We start from the raw sequence: 17,687 nt of genomic DNA on the forward strand, positions 1-17,687 counted from the left end.
AGGAGTTTTAGTTATATTTTACTATTTCCCCCAAATTTTCCTTTTCCCATTCCTCACAGGGGCATGAACAGTATTACAAATGAGAAATTGCATCGTTTTACCTTACCAATACCCCAATATATTTTGCAGGGTACATTAAGGTAATGTACTTTCACCCGGGATCATTCTAGGAGCAAGAAACATTTTTAAAAAGAGTTTTCGGTTATATTTTACAATTTCCCCCAAATTTTCCTTTTGCCATACCTCACAGGGGCATGAACAGTATTACAAATGAGATTGTATCATTTTAAAGTAAATGACGTACTAGCCATAAAATTCGTTGGAATATTAATTTATCCAAAAATTTTAGATCGCAATTTTCCCTATTAGTGCAAAATTGTCTACTTTCAAACAGGGTTAGGAAATCTTTTTTTCGTGTCATTATATAGGATATTGTAATGTTATTTGGCAAAGAGTTTACCATAGTAGTGAATAATACACTTGGGTCGGGCGTGGGAAAATTTTCAAAAATTTTCCCACGGGAACGTTCCCAGGACGTTGTTGCTATGCTAGAATAAGGAAGTATACTCTTGGACGCCTACCAGATGTAAAAAACAAGATAAAACATGTCTTTTTTCGTCTCCTCATCTTATATTGTTTAGTTATTTGACCTCCCGCCACCCCTGCTCCTCCTGGAAAGCCGAATATGTCGGAGTCAAGTTTCGACAAGCCTTTGGTTGCTATGTTCATAGCCTTTTATGTGTAGTACAGAAGCGCGTGGAAAAATTTTGGTTTATTTGAACCCCCGTTACCCCCTACTCCTCTTTAGTTGCTATGTTCATAGCCCTGGAATTGGGAGGCAAGTTTCGACAAGCCTTTAGTTGCTATGTTCGTATCCTTTTACGGATAGCACAGAAGTTATCATGATCGAAGCTCCCCAATTGATAGTCCTATCAGTTATCATGATCGAAGTTTTCCAATTGATTGATTGATTTCGCTTTTCGTTATGTATTGAATAGCTAGATGCTCTTGACCTTCATAGTCTTGGATGCTCATACTGTTGGCCGGATCAGAGTCCTATCAGTTATCATGATCGAAGCTTCCCAATTGATTGATTGATTGATTTTTGTCTTCAAAGAGCATAAGCGATTAAGCCCCTTGGTCCTATTCTCACGAGATGTCTGGAGAATATGAACTGAAAGCATGATATTCAAATGAACGAAGCTTCTCAGGAGATTGTATGAAACTGGTCTTAGTTGCTAAGGTAAATATTATATGTCATGATTTTTTTTTAATACGTGGAAATAGACACATTATATGAGTCTCAGAACAAAACACATACCCATGCAAAATCGTGTTGCTTAGCCCCCTTGGCCCTATTCTCACAAAGTGTCTGTAGAAGACGTGATATTCAAATGATCAAAGCTTCTCACGAAATTGACTTAGTTGCTAAGGTAAATATTGTATTTCACATTTTTTAAAGACATGAGAAAAGAAATCATATATGAGTCCCATAACGAAACACATACCTATACATTCCTCCCCAGACCTCCTGCGAATGGATTCTAATAACGGTAGCTTCTCATAGCATATCATATTGTAGAATGTGAAATGTGTTATATGAATATTCACATGATGTCTGTTATGACAAGTAATTAAAATCACTTATGTAGAGAAATTAAAGATCAGATTATGCCAAATGAATTTGCTGCTAAGTCGTGACGAGAAATTGCAATATAATATATTCCCATAGCAGAAAAAACTACGTTAACGAAATTTAGAATTGAAATACAGTCCCATATAGATACCTGTGTAAACAAAATGAAACATGACTTTCTCAAGTCTTGATGTGAAAGATATTATCTTATGTATTGAAATCGTAACGAGATATGTTTTCGATTATGGTCGGCATGATCGAACTTGTTGAAACATGTTTCTTTAAGACAAACATATGTGTGTGTGTGTGTGTGTGTGTGTGTGTGTGTATGTGTGTGTATACAGAGAACATTTGTGATTCAGAGTTAGAAGAGTAAAGTGTGTGTCGATCCTCTTCCACGTAAAAACTTTCACTTCATATTTGTAATAGTGAGTGAGTGTGTGTGTGTCTTTGTACGTGGTTGATCCGTTGGATGCCTAAAGCTGAGAATAAGTGTTATCATCAGACGATTTTATTAAATAGGTAAGTAAAAAAAATATATTATTAAAAATATTACGGTCTATGATTATTCCTGAAAGAATAAAACAATATGTTAGGTTTTCATTTAACTATAAATGTACTTCAGACAATGTATTTACTTTGCGTTTCCGTGTTCGATAGAGAAAGCTAGTTTGTATTATACTGAACGTTGATTTCTGAGAAAAAAAGATAAGATGAAATTCTTGAATGTTTTCTGACGCACATTGCAATTAGATAGCAGTTGACGATATATATGTGAATGTCTGTTTTGCTAGTCTCTTTCTTCCTCTGCTTGTTAGTACATTGAACTACATCTTAAAATGGTTTAGTTTCAAGAGCAACAGATAAGATGCCAGTGTCAAATGTTTTGATGATTCGTGCTGCATCGAGATAATAAGACTGACCTAGTTAAAAACGCATATCTATAAAAATGATAAGATGGAATTCTTGAATGTTTTCTGGCTCGCATTGCAATTGACGCAAGAAGTGTCTGTAGACTAGGTATTTTAATTTTGATAATATGATGTATACGTCTGTCTTTCTGTCTGTAAATGAAATCTTTTAAACAATGAAGAGTTTTACGTCCAACAATAAAGCCAACAAGGTCTGTCTGTCTTTCTATGTCGGCTATGCTAATGGAGGCTATGGTGATGAGTTGATTTTAGTTCAGCGTCCCTTTCAGCAGCGAGGGTATATGAGACGTGGACCTACTGATTAACGTGGAATCCGAATCACATGAGCTCCCGCCGGGACGGTGGTGTTGAGAAATGAATGAATGAAATGTTGCATTAAATTCACGTACACGGTGTTTGTCCACCAAGTTTTACGTCCTACGGTTACGTCTACTAGGTTAATGAAGGAGAGATGATAATGAAAAAATGAATGAAATGATGTAATGAAGAAAGTGGAAGGAAACTGGTGAACTCCGAAGGGAAATCCACGCATACGATGTTTGTCCACCACAAAGTTCATAGGGCACGAACTGGGATAGAATCAGGGACCCAAGCACTTGAGGTGAACGCTCTACCACTGAGCCACCGTGCCCTCTGGAACGTAAAAATGAAATGATAAGGACGGTTTTCCGGGGACAGTCAATAGCATCTTTTCGTTAAGTTGTAAAGGAAGCAGGGAATTTGTGGTCACTAAAATTAATGACAAGTATATAGAAAAAAGACGTGATTTGAACACGGGACCTCATGCACCAGAGGTAAACACTCTACCACTGAGTCACTGAAGTTAATTTCATAATTTTCTAATGTTAATAAGAGTGAAATCTAACGTTAAATACACATACATAAGTCAACGAACTGAGAGAGTTTCTGTATCTGCACTGTCTACTTGCAAAGAGCAGAAAAATAAGATAACAGAACATGTTTTGTATTTCAATGTTGTTCTCCAGCTATCGCGTCAACATTATCTTAGGTCATGGTTTCAGACAACACGAAGCGAAGATATGTATGTGTGTGTGTTTTAGGTAATATTAAAACAGTGTTTGAGATTTAAAACTTGACAAAACTAGTGTTGCTTATACATCTCGGATGACGTTACCTATGTACACACGATGTTGATTGATTTTTGAGTTTAACGTTCCGTTCAGCAACGAGGCTATATGCACCACAAAGTTCACACGGCGAAAGTTAGGATCGAACCAGGGACCCCAATCACCGGAGGTGAACGCTTTACCACTGATCCACAGTACCCCACGATTTCAACATGGGGCACAAATCTTCAAGTTAAAACAATTGTCTATTCTCAAATAAGAGAACATTTCTCCATTTCTTTAAGTTGATCTAGGAAGTTGAACTTTATACAGTTTTCTCCATATTATAGTCTAAGCTGTATGTGATATTACTTTAAAAGGACGAAAGTAGTTAAAATATTCCCTATTATTATCATCAATTTCTTCTAAAATGCTCAGAATCCCGTCATAGAATTCGTATACTAGCTATGTACACAGGCGTGCATTAAGAAATTTTTTGTTGGGAGAGGTCCAAGCTTTGGGCGACGGGGCTCAAACACTACAAGCCTCTGTGTAGTATTGAACGCGTATTATTTTGCACTCGAAAAGACAATAAGTACTTGTAAAATACTTTCATCTATATTGTCATAGCGTCCCTTTCAGCAGTGAGGCTATATGAAACGTGGACACTAAATCACCAAGGCCCCCTATTGCATCACAAGTGAACGCTTTACCATTGATTCACCGAGTCCCCTAGTACTTGTAAAAATACTTTCATCTATATTGTCATAGCGTCCCTTTCAGCAGCGAGGCTATATGAGACGTGGACACTAAATCACTAAGGTCCCCTATCGCATCACAAGTGAACGCTTTACCATTGATTCACCGAGTCCCCTTAGATCAAAGTACAGTACTCATGTAATAATATTATCTAACATAAAGTTCACTTGTCGAGGGGCTCCCTGGGGGGGGGTAATATTCATACACGTAAAATATTTTAAAATAAACAATATTAGTACCGATTCCATAGTTTTCGAAGGTGTTGTATTCAATAAAGACACTTTGAAAATAGTAACATGACATCTAAGGGGTAAAAAAGTGGTGAGCTCACGGGTGTGATAGTCATACACGTAAAATAATTTAAAATAAACAGTATTAGTATCGATTCTATAGTTTTCGAAGGTGTTGTATTCAATAAAGACACTTTGAAATCAGTAACATGACATCTAAGGGGTAAAAAGTTGTGGGCTCCCGGGGGTGGTATTCTTACACGTAAAAATAATATAAAATAAACAATATTAGTATCGATTCCATAGTTTTCCTAGTGTTGATTCCATATCGTGACAGGATTCCAATCTGTGACTTCCCGTGCACTAAAGATGAACGCTGTATCACGTAAGAAAAAAAAAGAGATGAAATCTTTTAGTTTAAAATGTCTTCCCTCCCTCATTCACACGTTAAGGGTAGCATATGAATAAGACAAGTAAGACACATGTAGGAACGGTTTTCCGGGGGAAAGTCAATAGCATCTTTTCGTTAAGTTGTAAAGAAGATAGCATTGAATTTGTGGTCGCTAAAATTAATGACAGTATAAAAGAAAGACGTGTAGAGAGGAGGAGGAGGAAATACGGATTTCGCGTTCACTAAAATTAACGATAAAATTCTAAAACAGAATAAGTATAAAAGGCCGTGTAATCTACATATCTTCATTAGTTAATAAATTTGAAAGAGATTGTGAGCATACATTTGTTTCACTCCTCATCCCGTGGAATAGGAAGAAAAGTTAAAAATATTTAAAAGGTATGATGAGAGATTATTTCACTGACATCATAAAGTTCTGTCTTATATAGTATATATTTATATATCTAATATATATTGATTTATAAGTAACAAAATTCATTTCTTTTTTATTTTAGGATGCATACAAATAAAGATAAGTGTAATCCTTTTCCCTATTCCTGTTGATATTATTATTATTCCTTTTTAATTACTTATATATTACATTTTTACTTACTCGTATATTCTTTTAAACGCTTATATATCCTTTCAAAATATTTATATACATATATATATTCCATTTAAATAAGATTTATATATCCTATTATATATCATATTCATATACCGTTTACACATATTGCATTACGTATATATACATCTGAGGAAGAAAAATGGCAAAAGAGAGTACGCAAGATTTACTGAAGGAGATTACGGTCTTCATTAATGACATTGAAGAAGAAGAAGAAGAAGAGGTAGTGGTCGTAAATAACGAAACGCAAGTTCTTTTAAGTGAAATAAATGCCATAATCGGGATAGAAGAAGAAGAAGAAGAAGAAATGCAAGAAGAAGAAGAAGAAGAAGAAGAAGAAGAAGAAGACGCAAAAGAAGAAATAGAAATAGATCATCATGAAAAAATGCAAGAAGAAGAAGACGGAGAAGAACAAATGAAAATAGAAGAAAGAATAGAAGAAGCAGCAACAGCAACAGCATCAGCAACAGAAGAAGAAGAAGAAGAAAGAGAAAGAGAAACTAATGAAATTCAAATTCCAGTAGAAAAAGAAGAAGAATATGATGAAGAAGAACTATTACAAATATTGAACAGTGCTAGCAATAGAACGATAACAGAAGAAGCATCAGGCCGTATTAAAGAAATTATAAAGTGGTTACAAGAAGGAACAGAAGAAGACGTCGAAGAAAGGAGAAATGAAGAAGAAGAGCTGCTAAATTTCACGTTTTCCCAAATAATAGGAGAGGATTACAACAAGGAAGAGATGAAGATAGAAGAAGAAGATGATAAGTTTTACACGAATGAACTAGAAAATTGGATTAACAATTTGTTTCCCGATCCCAGAAAAGAAGAAGAAGAAGAAGAAGTAATATATCCCTCAATTATGGAAATATTAGCAGAGGCTAGTGCAGAACACGAAGAAATGGAAGTCGATTTAGACGACATAGAAAAAAGAATGGACGAATTGCTAGCCGTATTTCAAGCACAACGAAATTCAAATATACAAGTAGGATTCGGAAATAACAACCGTAATGATGGACACAATAGATTTCATATAATAGAAGAACGAAGAAGACAATACAGAAGATACAATATGGAGGGTAGAATGTTACGATTTCGTCTAGCCCCCGTGCGTGCAGATGAAAACCCTTTTACGGCAATTGAAGCAAGTCTACGGGCACTAATAGATTATTTACTACGTAATGTGGATCAGCATGATTACGTAGGAATAACAATCGCAAATGAGAGAGAAGGACACCGCCCTTTTTGGTTATCATTCAGAGAAGCAAGAAATCTCTCAGCAGAAGTTCTATGGACAAGCTATGAGAAAGTACTGCAAAGTAATGCGGCTTTTCTTATAAATGAAGATTGCATCGTGAATTTTCATCATGTACGTATGCCGAGAGGACAAGGTCGTTTGAAACAACATATTATGAATACCGAGGAATACGTAAAGGCAAAACGTGGTATTATCACAGTTAAGAATACAGGTACAAAATGTTTAGCACATGCAATCGTCGTTGCCATAGGACTGAAAAAATACAAGGGAAGAAATCAAACTCAATATAATAGATACGTTAAACATCAAAATAAATATTTAATTCAGCAAGAAGCTGAAGACCTGTGTGAAGCTGCCGGTGTAGATCTTAGTCATGGTGGTGGAATTCCTGAAATTCGTAAATTTCAGGAATATTTAAAGGATTATAAAATTACAGTGTATAGGGGCTTTTCAGGAAGTGATGTTATGTTTGAAGCACCACCAGGTGATAACGAGAGAACTGCTTTAAATTTACTGTTCATAGATAATCACTACAACGTCATTGAAAGCTTGACAGCATGTTTTAGCTGTAAGATTTATTGCGAAAGCTGTCATAAGAAATATGAAAACAAACATGCACATTTGAAACATTGTACAGCTGTATGTTATCGTTGTCATCAGAAGCCACCATGTGACTTTAAAGAAACTCATATTACTTGCAATGATTGTAATCGAGAATTTTATGGACAGTCATGCTATGATTATCACAAGTTAGCGCCGTATCAAAATGGAAAGCCTTTATGTTCCATTGTGAAATGTTGTGCACAGTGTTTGAAAATTTATGTAGTAAAAGAGAAAGGTTCTCACGTATGTGGAGAAACTTATTGCAACATTTGCTATGCTATAGTACCACCCAATCATGAATGTTACATGAAAGTGAATGAAAGAAGAAAATCGAAAAAAGCCAATGAAAAAATCATCATGGAGAAGAAAGCTATGATTCTGTTTTACGATATTGAATGCACACAAGATACGAAAATAGAAGATGAGGACGCAAACATATATGAACACATACCTAATGTCTTGGTTAGTCAACATGTATGTTACCAGTGTTATGAAGATAACAACATCAAGAATGATTGTGTCATTTGTGGAAAGCGAGAAAATATTTTTGACGGAGAAAATGTAATAGAAGATTTTCTAAAACATCTTCAACAACGTCGACCAAACATTAAATCAGTAACCTGTGTTGCCCATAATTCAAAGGGATATGACGCACATTTCATCATTAAGACTATGGTTGAGAAGATGAATTGGACTCCAGAAGTAATCATGAATGGAGCAAAAATTCTCTCTCTTAAAATAGAAAACGTAACCTTCATCGATTCACTAAGCTTTCTTCCTATGCCCTTAAGTAAATTAAGTGGTGCATTTGGGCTTCAATCGTGCAAAGGATATTTCCCACACTTCTTTAACCGACGTGAGAACCAAACCTATGAAGGGCCGCTTCCAGACATTAAATATTATGGAGCAGATACTATGAAAGTAGACGAAAGACGCAAGTTTCTCGAATGGTATACCGAACATCAAAACGACACCTTTAAAATGAAAGAAGAACTCATCAAGTATTGTGTACAGGATGTCGAAGTATTACGTCAAGCCTGTATTTCCTTTATGAATACATTTGAATCTGAAACTAATGTTAATCCCCTACTTGAATGTATTACAATTGCCAGTGCATGTAATTTGGTATATCGTAGAAATTTCTTAAAGGAAAATACAATTGGTATCATACCAAAGAACGGATATCGATGGAGAGATGTACAATCAATTGAAGCAGTACAATGGATAGCTTGGGAAGAAAAAACCAGAAACATCCAAATTACGAATGCTGCACGTAGTAAGGAAAAACGAATAGCATCAATGAAAGTAGATGGTGTATGGACAGAACCCAATACAGGAAAAATTCACGTGTGGGAGTATGAGGGATGCTGGACGCATGGTTGTATCAAGTGTTACCCTAACGACAGAGATAAACACATCTATAACAATGCTACAGATACCATGGAATTTCGATATGAAGCAACAAAGAAGAAAATCCAAAAATTAAAAGATTTTGGCTGTGAAGTGCATGAAATATGGGGTTGTGAATTTAAAAAACAATTGGCAGGAAATGAAGAGATGAAGAAGTATGTTAGTAATCATCCGTATACAAAGAAATCACCATTAAATCCTCGTGACGCTTTTTATGGAGGACGTGTGAATGCCATACGTTTGTATCATAAAGCACAAGAATCTGAAGGAGAAACCATAAAATACAAAGATGTTATTTCACTTTATCCGTTTATCTCTAAGACTAAGAAGTTTCCAATTCGTCATCCTACTATCTACCTGCCTGGAGATTCAAATATTCCCACCATTGAAGAAGTAGAAGGATTAGTTAAGCTCAGTATTTTGCCTCCAAAACAACTGTTTCATCCTGTCCTCCCTTATAAATCAAATGATAGATTGATGTTTCCACTCTGCCGTACATGTTGTGATGAATTAAACCAAGCACCTTGTAATCACAACGACGAAGACCGAGTTCTACATGGAACATGGGTAGCAGATGAAGTAAGAAAGGCATTAGAAAAAGGATACAAAATAATAGATATTCATGAAATATGGGCATATGACGTTGTTCAATATGATGAAAAAACAAAAAGTGGTGGCTTATTTGCAGAATACATAAACACCTTCCTGAAAGCAAAAACAGAAGCTAGTGGATGGCCATCATGGTGTGAAACAGATGAATTAAAGAAGAAGTACATTCAGCAATTTTATGAAAAGGAAGGAATACGTCTAGATGAGAACAAAATTAAACATAATCCAGCACTTAGAAGTTTAGCTAAATTAATGCTAAATTCATTTTGGGGAAAATTTGGTCAACGTGAGAACATGGGTCATGTCAGCATTATTAATGAACCCAAGGATTTATATGAGAAATTATCATCTCATGATATAGATGTTCATCAAATATTTCCAGTAAATGATGACATGTTATATGTATATTGGCAATACACCGATGACGTTCCTGTTTCATTACCAACAGTAAATGTTGTCATAGCCGCATACACAACAGCACAAGCAAGATTAGAATTGTACAAATATTTAGATCAACTACAAGAAAGAGTATTATATTTTGATACTGATTCCGTCATTTATACGCAAAAACCTGGTGAAAGTACAATTCCAACTGGTGACTTTTTAGGCGATTTAACAAATGAAGTCCTCGAATATGGTAAAGAAGCCTATATTTCAGAATATGTATCGGCGGGCCCTAAGAATTACAGTTTACGTATTTTTGATCCCAGCACGAAGAAGGAGTTTCAAGTATGCAAGATACGGGGCTTTTCATTAAACTATGAATCTTCAAAACACCTAAATTTTGATGTAATGAAGAAAATGATAGTAGATAATGAAGAGGATGCAGAAGAAGAAGAAGAAGAAGAAGAAGAAGAAGAATCTCGTCCCACGGAAGTCAAAATTACCAATGAGAAAAAAATTTGCCGCAGGAAAGACCATACTATCGTCAGCATGCCCGAAACAAAAATTTATAAGATAAATTATATTAAACGACGTAGAATACCAAATTCATATGATACTCTTCCATATGGCTACACTACTTCCAACAAAAGAAGAAGAGAAATGTAATAAGGCCCTTTATAAATATACGTATAAGGAAAGAATGATCATACTCTTTAACATGGACACGACGTGGAAACATCCCTTTTCATGTATTGTTGCCGGACCAAGTGGATGTGGAAAAACTTCCTTTGTAATACGATTCCTGTCCAATTTACCACGTATGGTTAATACATCGTTTCGTCATATTTATTGGTACTATGCAGAATGGCAAAATGCATACAGAGAAATTTCGACAAAAGTACAATTTATTGAAGGATTACCTCGAACAAAAGACTTTTTACCTGAAACTGGACCACATCTTATTATTATTGATGATCAAATGTGTGAAGTGAACCGCAATATAGTTGATTTCTTTACAAAGGGTTCTCATCATAGAAATCTTAGTGTACTATTTATTACACAAAACATATTTCATCAGGGAAAAGGAAGCAGAGATATGAGTTTGAATTGTTCTTATCTCGTATTATTTAAAAATCCAAGAGATAAATCACAAATTAAACATTTGAGTTATCAATTAACTCCTGAGAATCCAAAATTTCTTCAAGAAAGTTTCAACGACGCAACAAAGTTACCATATGGATATTTCTTTATTGATTTAAAACAGGATACGCCAGATGAACTTCGTTTTCAAACAAATATCTTTCCTGATGATATTTATCATTACGTTTATGTTCCATCGAAATAGAAGAAGAAGATGTGTTTATAATGTTTGTTTTAAACTGTGTTTCTTCATTCTGACAATATGTCTCCAAGAGTAAAACACGGAGATCTTCTTCGTACGCTGAGCAAAGCAAATCCTAAATTACGTAAAGCTATACTGGCAAATGCAGACTCTTCAGTGATTCGAAGTATTTGTGAATGTTGTTATAATGTATTAAAAGGGAATGTACCTCTTACAAAGACACAGAAAGCAAGATTAAAGCGATACAAGAGGACGCTTCGATATCTTGTGAAGAAAGGAAACTCCATCCAAAAGAAGAAGAAGCATTTATTAGTACAGCAGCAGGGTGGATTCCTACCGGCATTATTAGCTCCTATTTTAACTGGTGCATTATCAAGTTTACTATTCCGTTAGTACAATGGAACACGCAAAGAAGATGATTTTAGTTCCACCTGAAGTTCTGAATCGTATACAAACACCAGCATCATCATCATCATCAACCCTGGAGAAACGTGAATCTAATTTGGATCAAGAAATGCAAGAGATTTTACAGTTATCATCGCTTAGTGATGAAGAAAAGTGGAATCAGTATAACAATATTCTTCAAAAATATTTACATTTAATACGAAAACAAGAAGAACCTGTGACACTTTCAATTACGTCAACTAAATCAGAGAAGCCTGAAGTAGAAGAAGAAATATTATTATCTATACCCAAAATGTTTCGTAAAAGAGCTGAATTACTACTACATAGAATGAAACATGATGATAATATCACGTGGGATAATAAAGGAACTGTTTACATCAGAGGTGATAAACTAGAAGGATCTCACATTGTAGATTTAATTTCTGATGTGTCGCGACCCCGGAAACACACAAATCCACCGGGATGGGAGAAATTTTGTAATTATTTATCTTCTAATAACACACCTCAAGAACTTATTGGAAATCCAAAACGTTTGTCATATATTTTACGACGAACTAAAGCATCACCAACAGCATCATCGTCAAGGGAAAAAGTACCTCTGAGATCGTTTCCAGAAGACGACGAAGAAGCAGAAGAAGAAGAAGAAAAGGAAAAAGTAATATCTCCTATAAGGAAAAGGAAACGTGCCTGTAAACGCCCAGTATGGTCAAGGTGGAAACCGTAAACAAACAGTTAAGCAAGATTTACTACAACCCTTCACATCCTGCCTCGTTTTCAACTGTTAAAAAATTGTGGATAGCTACAAAGAAGAAAATTCCTATACATTGTATAAGAAGATGGTTACTGCAACAAACAACATATACGTTACACAAACCTGTACGTCGTCGTTTTAAAAGAGATTTCTATGTAGTGAATAACATTGATGATGAGTGGGAAAGTGATATTAATGATCTTCAATCTCTTCATAAATTTAATGATGGATATCGTTATATTCTGACAGTGATAGATGTGTTCAGTCGATATGCATGGGCTGTGCCATTAAAATCTAAAAGTACAAATGATGTCTTAAAAGCATTGCAAATTGTGTTCAAAGATAGAAAACCGATTACATTCCGAACAGATAAAGGAAGTGAGTTTACTAATAAAACAATACAGAAGTACTTAGTGCACAACAAAATAAAACATATTACAACTAAAAATCCTGATATAAAAGCTAGTATTGTAGAACGTTTTAACAGAACTCTAAAAGAAAAAATGTGGAAGTATTTTACAAAGTATCAAACGTATAATTATTTAAATGTATTACCTCTTCTTGTGAAATCATACAATGAAGGTTATCATTCAAGTATAAAGATGTCACCTGCAAATGTTTCTCAAAATAACCTATTACAAGTATGGCATAATCAATATGATAATAAAATAAAGAAGAAGAAGAAGAAGAATCCAAATTTCTCAAAGCATCTTAAGATTGGTGATACAGTACGAATTAGTAAAACTAAACGTACATTTGATAAAGGATATATGCAAAATTGGACTTGGGAAATATTTAAAGTGAAGAAGATAATACCAAGAGATCCACCTGTTTATGAAATTGAAGATTTAAACAAGGAACCACTGGTTGGATTATTTTACAGAGAGGAATTACAACCTGTAACGTTATCAAAGACATTTTACATAGATAAAATCATACGTACAAGAAGAAAAGGCAGCAGAAAAGAATATCTTGTTCATTGGAAAGGATATCCTTCTTCTTTCGATTCCTGGATACCTGCATCATCCGTAAAGAAGATCGAGAAGTACAATGGAACCTGATGGAGATTTTTACGTTACGCTTCCCAGTAATAGTTCTATGGAATATTTTCCTGACAACACCTTAACATCATACACTACGAAACTTCATCAAAGAATGGAATTCCATGAAAAGTGGGAAGTGGCTATTGTTGAAATTCATTATCCTCATTCAATATTAAATATTAATGACGAAAATAATAAAATTTTTTACAAACCTGCAAAAAGTGATGAATGGAAATTTATAACTATTCCTGTACGTTATTACACTGACATATCAGAACTGATAAAGATAATAAATACGTACAACAGATTCACAAATTTACATATTTCTTATACTCGTGAGAGTAATACCTGTTTTATACGACGTCTTCATAAAGACATAGATGTAGACGTTGCATTATCACCAAGTGTTAGTGCGATGTTGGGGTTTGATCCAAGCGTTGATTTAAAGGATATGCAACAAGGCCAAAGCATTCCAAATTTACGTTTAGGACTTCCATCTACAATGTATGTGTATTGTGATATAATTCAATCTGTATTTGTTGGAGATACAGTAGCACCATTATTACGTATCATAAATATGAATCCTGTGAATCATACATTTGGAAGTAGTGTTATAGAAATTTTTAATCCTCCACATTATGTGCCTATAGAGAAGATGCATTTTGAACACATCAAAATAGATATAAGAGATAGTACAGGCTCTCCACTGGCATTCACTTTCGGAACTGTATGCGTTAAACTACATTTTCGACCAGTGCGTCAACATCGACAAATATGAATAATCCATATTTACAATATTATCAAAAACAAGCTCTTTCTGGAACTGGAAACGTTTATGTTGGCTCCCCTTATCAAGTTGGACATGGTATTGGAAGTTTCCTTGGAGGATTATTTCGTTCTGTCATGCCATTAGTAAAACAAGGAGCTAAAACAGTAGGAAAGGAATTATTAAAATCTGGAGCAAACGTTATTACTGATGTCATCATCGACAATCAACCTATTAACGAATCCTTTCATCAACGAATGGGTGAAGCGAGATCCGTCTTGCAAGACAAAGCAAAAAATAAACTGAAATCTATGCTAGGATCTGGATATCAACGAAGGAAAAGAAGAATTACACATCATTCCATCTTTAACCCTTCACCATTACACATCATCAAGCGCAAGAAGAAGAAGAAGGGCAAGAGGAAACGTACACAGAAAACAAAGAAAAATCAGTCTTATAAGAAGAGGAAGTTATCACACGATATCTTTGATTAAATCATTACCATTATGGCTTTCTTACATCATCAATCCTGCGAGTGTGTAAAAAGTGAACTAGATATTTTTTCTACAAAACCAACGCAAACCAGTATATTGGATAATCATGTTGTTACATACAAACCAATCAGTTCACTAGCTGATAATGCTCCTATAGAGTTTGTCATCCCAGGAACAAGTGATGAATACATAGATCTACCACATACTCTTCTTTACATCGAAGCTCAAATCGTTAAGCCTGATGGATCAGCATTTGGTGAAAGTGATAAAGCTGTGGCTCCTATTAATGACTTTTTAAATTCTATGTTCAGTGAAGTGGAAGTGTATTTAAATAACAAACTGATTTCATTTCCATCTCATAATCATCCATATCGATCATACATTGAAAAACTGTTAAATTATGATGATTCTGCTAAAAATACTCATCTTCAATGTGCATTCTGGTTTCAAGATACTGCTGGACATATGGATGCAACATCTAGTGGTAATAAAGGATTTCAACAACGTTATGAATTAACAAAAAAAAGTGCAAAATTCGACATGCTTGGACATCTTCATTGTGATATTTTTAATCAAGATAAATTTTTAATCCAAGGAGTAGAATTACGTCTCAAGTTAATTCCTGCAAAGCCAAACTTTTGTCTCATCGCTAGTGATGCGTCTGTTGAGGCTAAAGTGAACATTTTAGACGCTGCTTTACATATTAAAAAGATTAATGTTAGTCCTACAATAAAACTAGCACATAACAAGCTTCTACAATCAACAACAGCCAAATATCCTCTCACAAGAGTGCAAATGAAGTCATTCGTCATTCCAAAGGATCTTCAATCAAAAACAATTGATAATTTATTTATGGGAGTATTACCAACTCGAGTGATTGTGGCGTTTACACAAAATGATGCCTATACAGGAACAATAACTTCAAATCCATTTCATTTCAAACATTTTGACATCAATTTCTTCTCTCTATACATTGATGGAAAACCTGTACCTTCAAAACCATTACAACCAATTTTCGAAAACAACCTCTATGTTTCCTCATATCATACCTTATTCTGTGGATCAGGCATTCACTTTTCCAATCATGGCAACAATATTCCTCGCCTTGACTTTCCTCAAGGATACACTATCTTTGTTTTCGACATTACTCAAGATGGAGAAGCCAGCGCTGTGCAGCATTGGAATCTTATACGTCATGGCTGTGTTCGTCTGGAAGTTCATTTTACGAAGCCTCTACCAGCACCTATCTCCTGCATTGTGTATGGAGAATTCCAATCTCTCTTAGAAGTGGATCATCAGAGGAACATCATCATGGATTTTTAAAGGTACGTTATTTAAATATCATATCATATATGTACATGTCTGCATTTTTATACATGATGTCCTCTACACTAGATTTATTGAATGCTTTGCAAACAAATTCTTTATTTCACAATCATTTCGTTGGCGTATATGCAGCCAATGAATTACCAGCACATGTTCCACTACCTGCAGCTATCATCATAAATACAGATCCCTCGAACAAACTTGGCACACACTGGATTTCCGTATATATTCATACTGATGGCCGTGCCCACTACTTCGATACATTTGGATTTCCTCCATATGTAATGCAACATATTCAATTTCTACGTAGAAATTCCACTTCTTATACATTTAATAATAAACAAATTCAAAGTGTGAAATCATCCCTATGTGGACATTATTCATATCTTTTCCTATGCTTCAAAGCTAAAGGAAAGTCCTTAAATGAATTTCATTACACTTTCTCATCAGCTCCAGAAAAAAATGATCGTCGTTTGCTGTATTTACTTCTACAGGTAATCATGTCTTCATTCTTCTTCTTCGTTTGTTTTGATTACTTTCTTTTCATATTATTGCAGATAGCCATTTCTTCTTCTTCTTCTTCTTTATTATAATGTGTTTGTATGTATTATTATATGTTCATGATTATAGATAAAATAAATTTTAAGTTTGTTTTTCAATTTTTTTCATTTCAGAGAGTAAAAGATCGTCATCGTGTGTATGGACATCATCTTCAATGTAAAGATTGACTTCTATCTACGTTTCATCATCAACATCAACAGCAGTAGTATCATCAGTGAACAGTATATGGCAGTTATGAAGTTATCAACACGTGAACAATGGAAACAAAATCTAACGTTCTTTTTAAAATGTACCATACTTACCGTCGTTTTAATTGTGTAAATAGTTTCATCAACAATAAACACTTTGTATTATTTTTTCTCTTTGAAAACAAATGTTTTATTTCTTATTTTCTCCGTTTCCTAATAAATAAATATGTTTTATGATCAGTTATGTAATTAAATACACATATCATAAAACATATTTTTAAGTCATTGAATTAAAGAATTTAAAAAAAAGATTCTAAAACTGATTTTTAATTCAATGATGTAATCATATAGCTACATAATAATAATAATGAATTCAAATACTTAATCAGTTATTCTTTCGTAAATTAAATCAAGTATGTGAATTCAATATTATTATTATTATGATAGGACTTTTGTTTTTTAAAATTTTAATATTAATTATTTTAGTTCCTTTTTTAAAAATTAAAAAAAAGTCCTATCATACTTAAGACAATGTTGTATAATAATAATAATTTCAAATACTAATTTTTATTTTAACATTCATTTCAAGAATTTGAATTCATTATGATTATTATTATTATTATTATACGTATCACTTATAATATACGAGGAAAAAAATATGTTAGGATTTTTTTCTTATAAAAAACTTTAAAATCCTATCATATTGAGGTGTATGAAACGAACACAAAACACACACACAAATAAAACATTTCACTTTTCACTATATATATTTTTATTACATTTGATATTATGTTGTTTAGCATACATGAAAAAACAAATTAATTTCTCCTTCTTTATGAAGAGTCGTTCACTTCATTGATACCCTCCGAAGGCTGAGTTTCGGTTTCCCCCCACCATGGCTGTGTCG

The 17,687-nt window shown here is 34.1% G+C and overlaps 1 protein-coding gene across 1 annotated transcript; it reads left to right on the plus strand.

Annotated features, from left to right (window-relative positions):
• Positions 1-15,231: 15,231 nt before the first annotated feature.
• Positions 15,232-16,928, plus strand: LOC145679791 (uncharacterized protein F54H12.2-like). The gene is made up of 2 exons (XM_081750337.1): positions 15,232-16,030; positions 16,706-16,928. Exon 1 carries the CDS (start codon positions 15,246-15,248, stop codon positions 16,026-16,028), a length of 783 nt encoding a protein of 260 aa, XP_081606463.1. The 5' UTR covers positions 15,232-15,245; the 3' UTR covers positions 16,029-16,030; positions 16,706-16,928.
• The last annotated feature ends 759 nt before the right edge of the window (positions 16,929-17,687 follow it).

The sequence above is a fragment of the Thermobia domestica genome, chromosome 2 (assembly GCF_964235325.1).
Source record: "Thermobia domestica chromosome 2, izTheDome1.hap1.1, whole genome shotgun sequence".
NCBI classification, from domain to species: Eukaryota; Metazoa; Arthropoda; class Insecta; order Zygentoma; family Lepismatidae; genus Thermobia; species Thermobia domestica.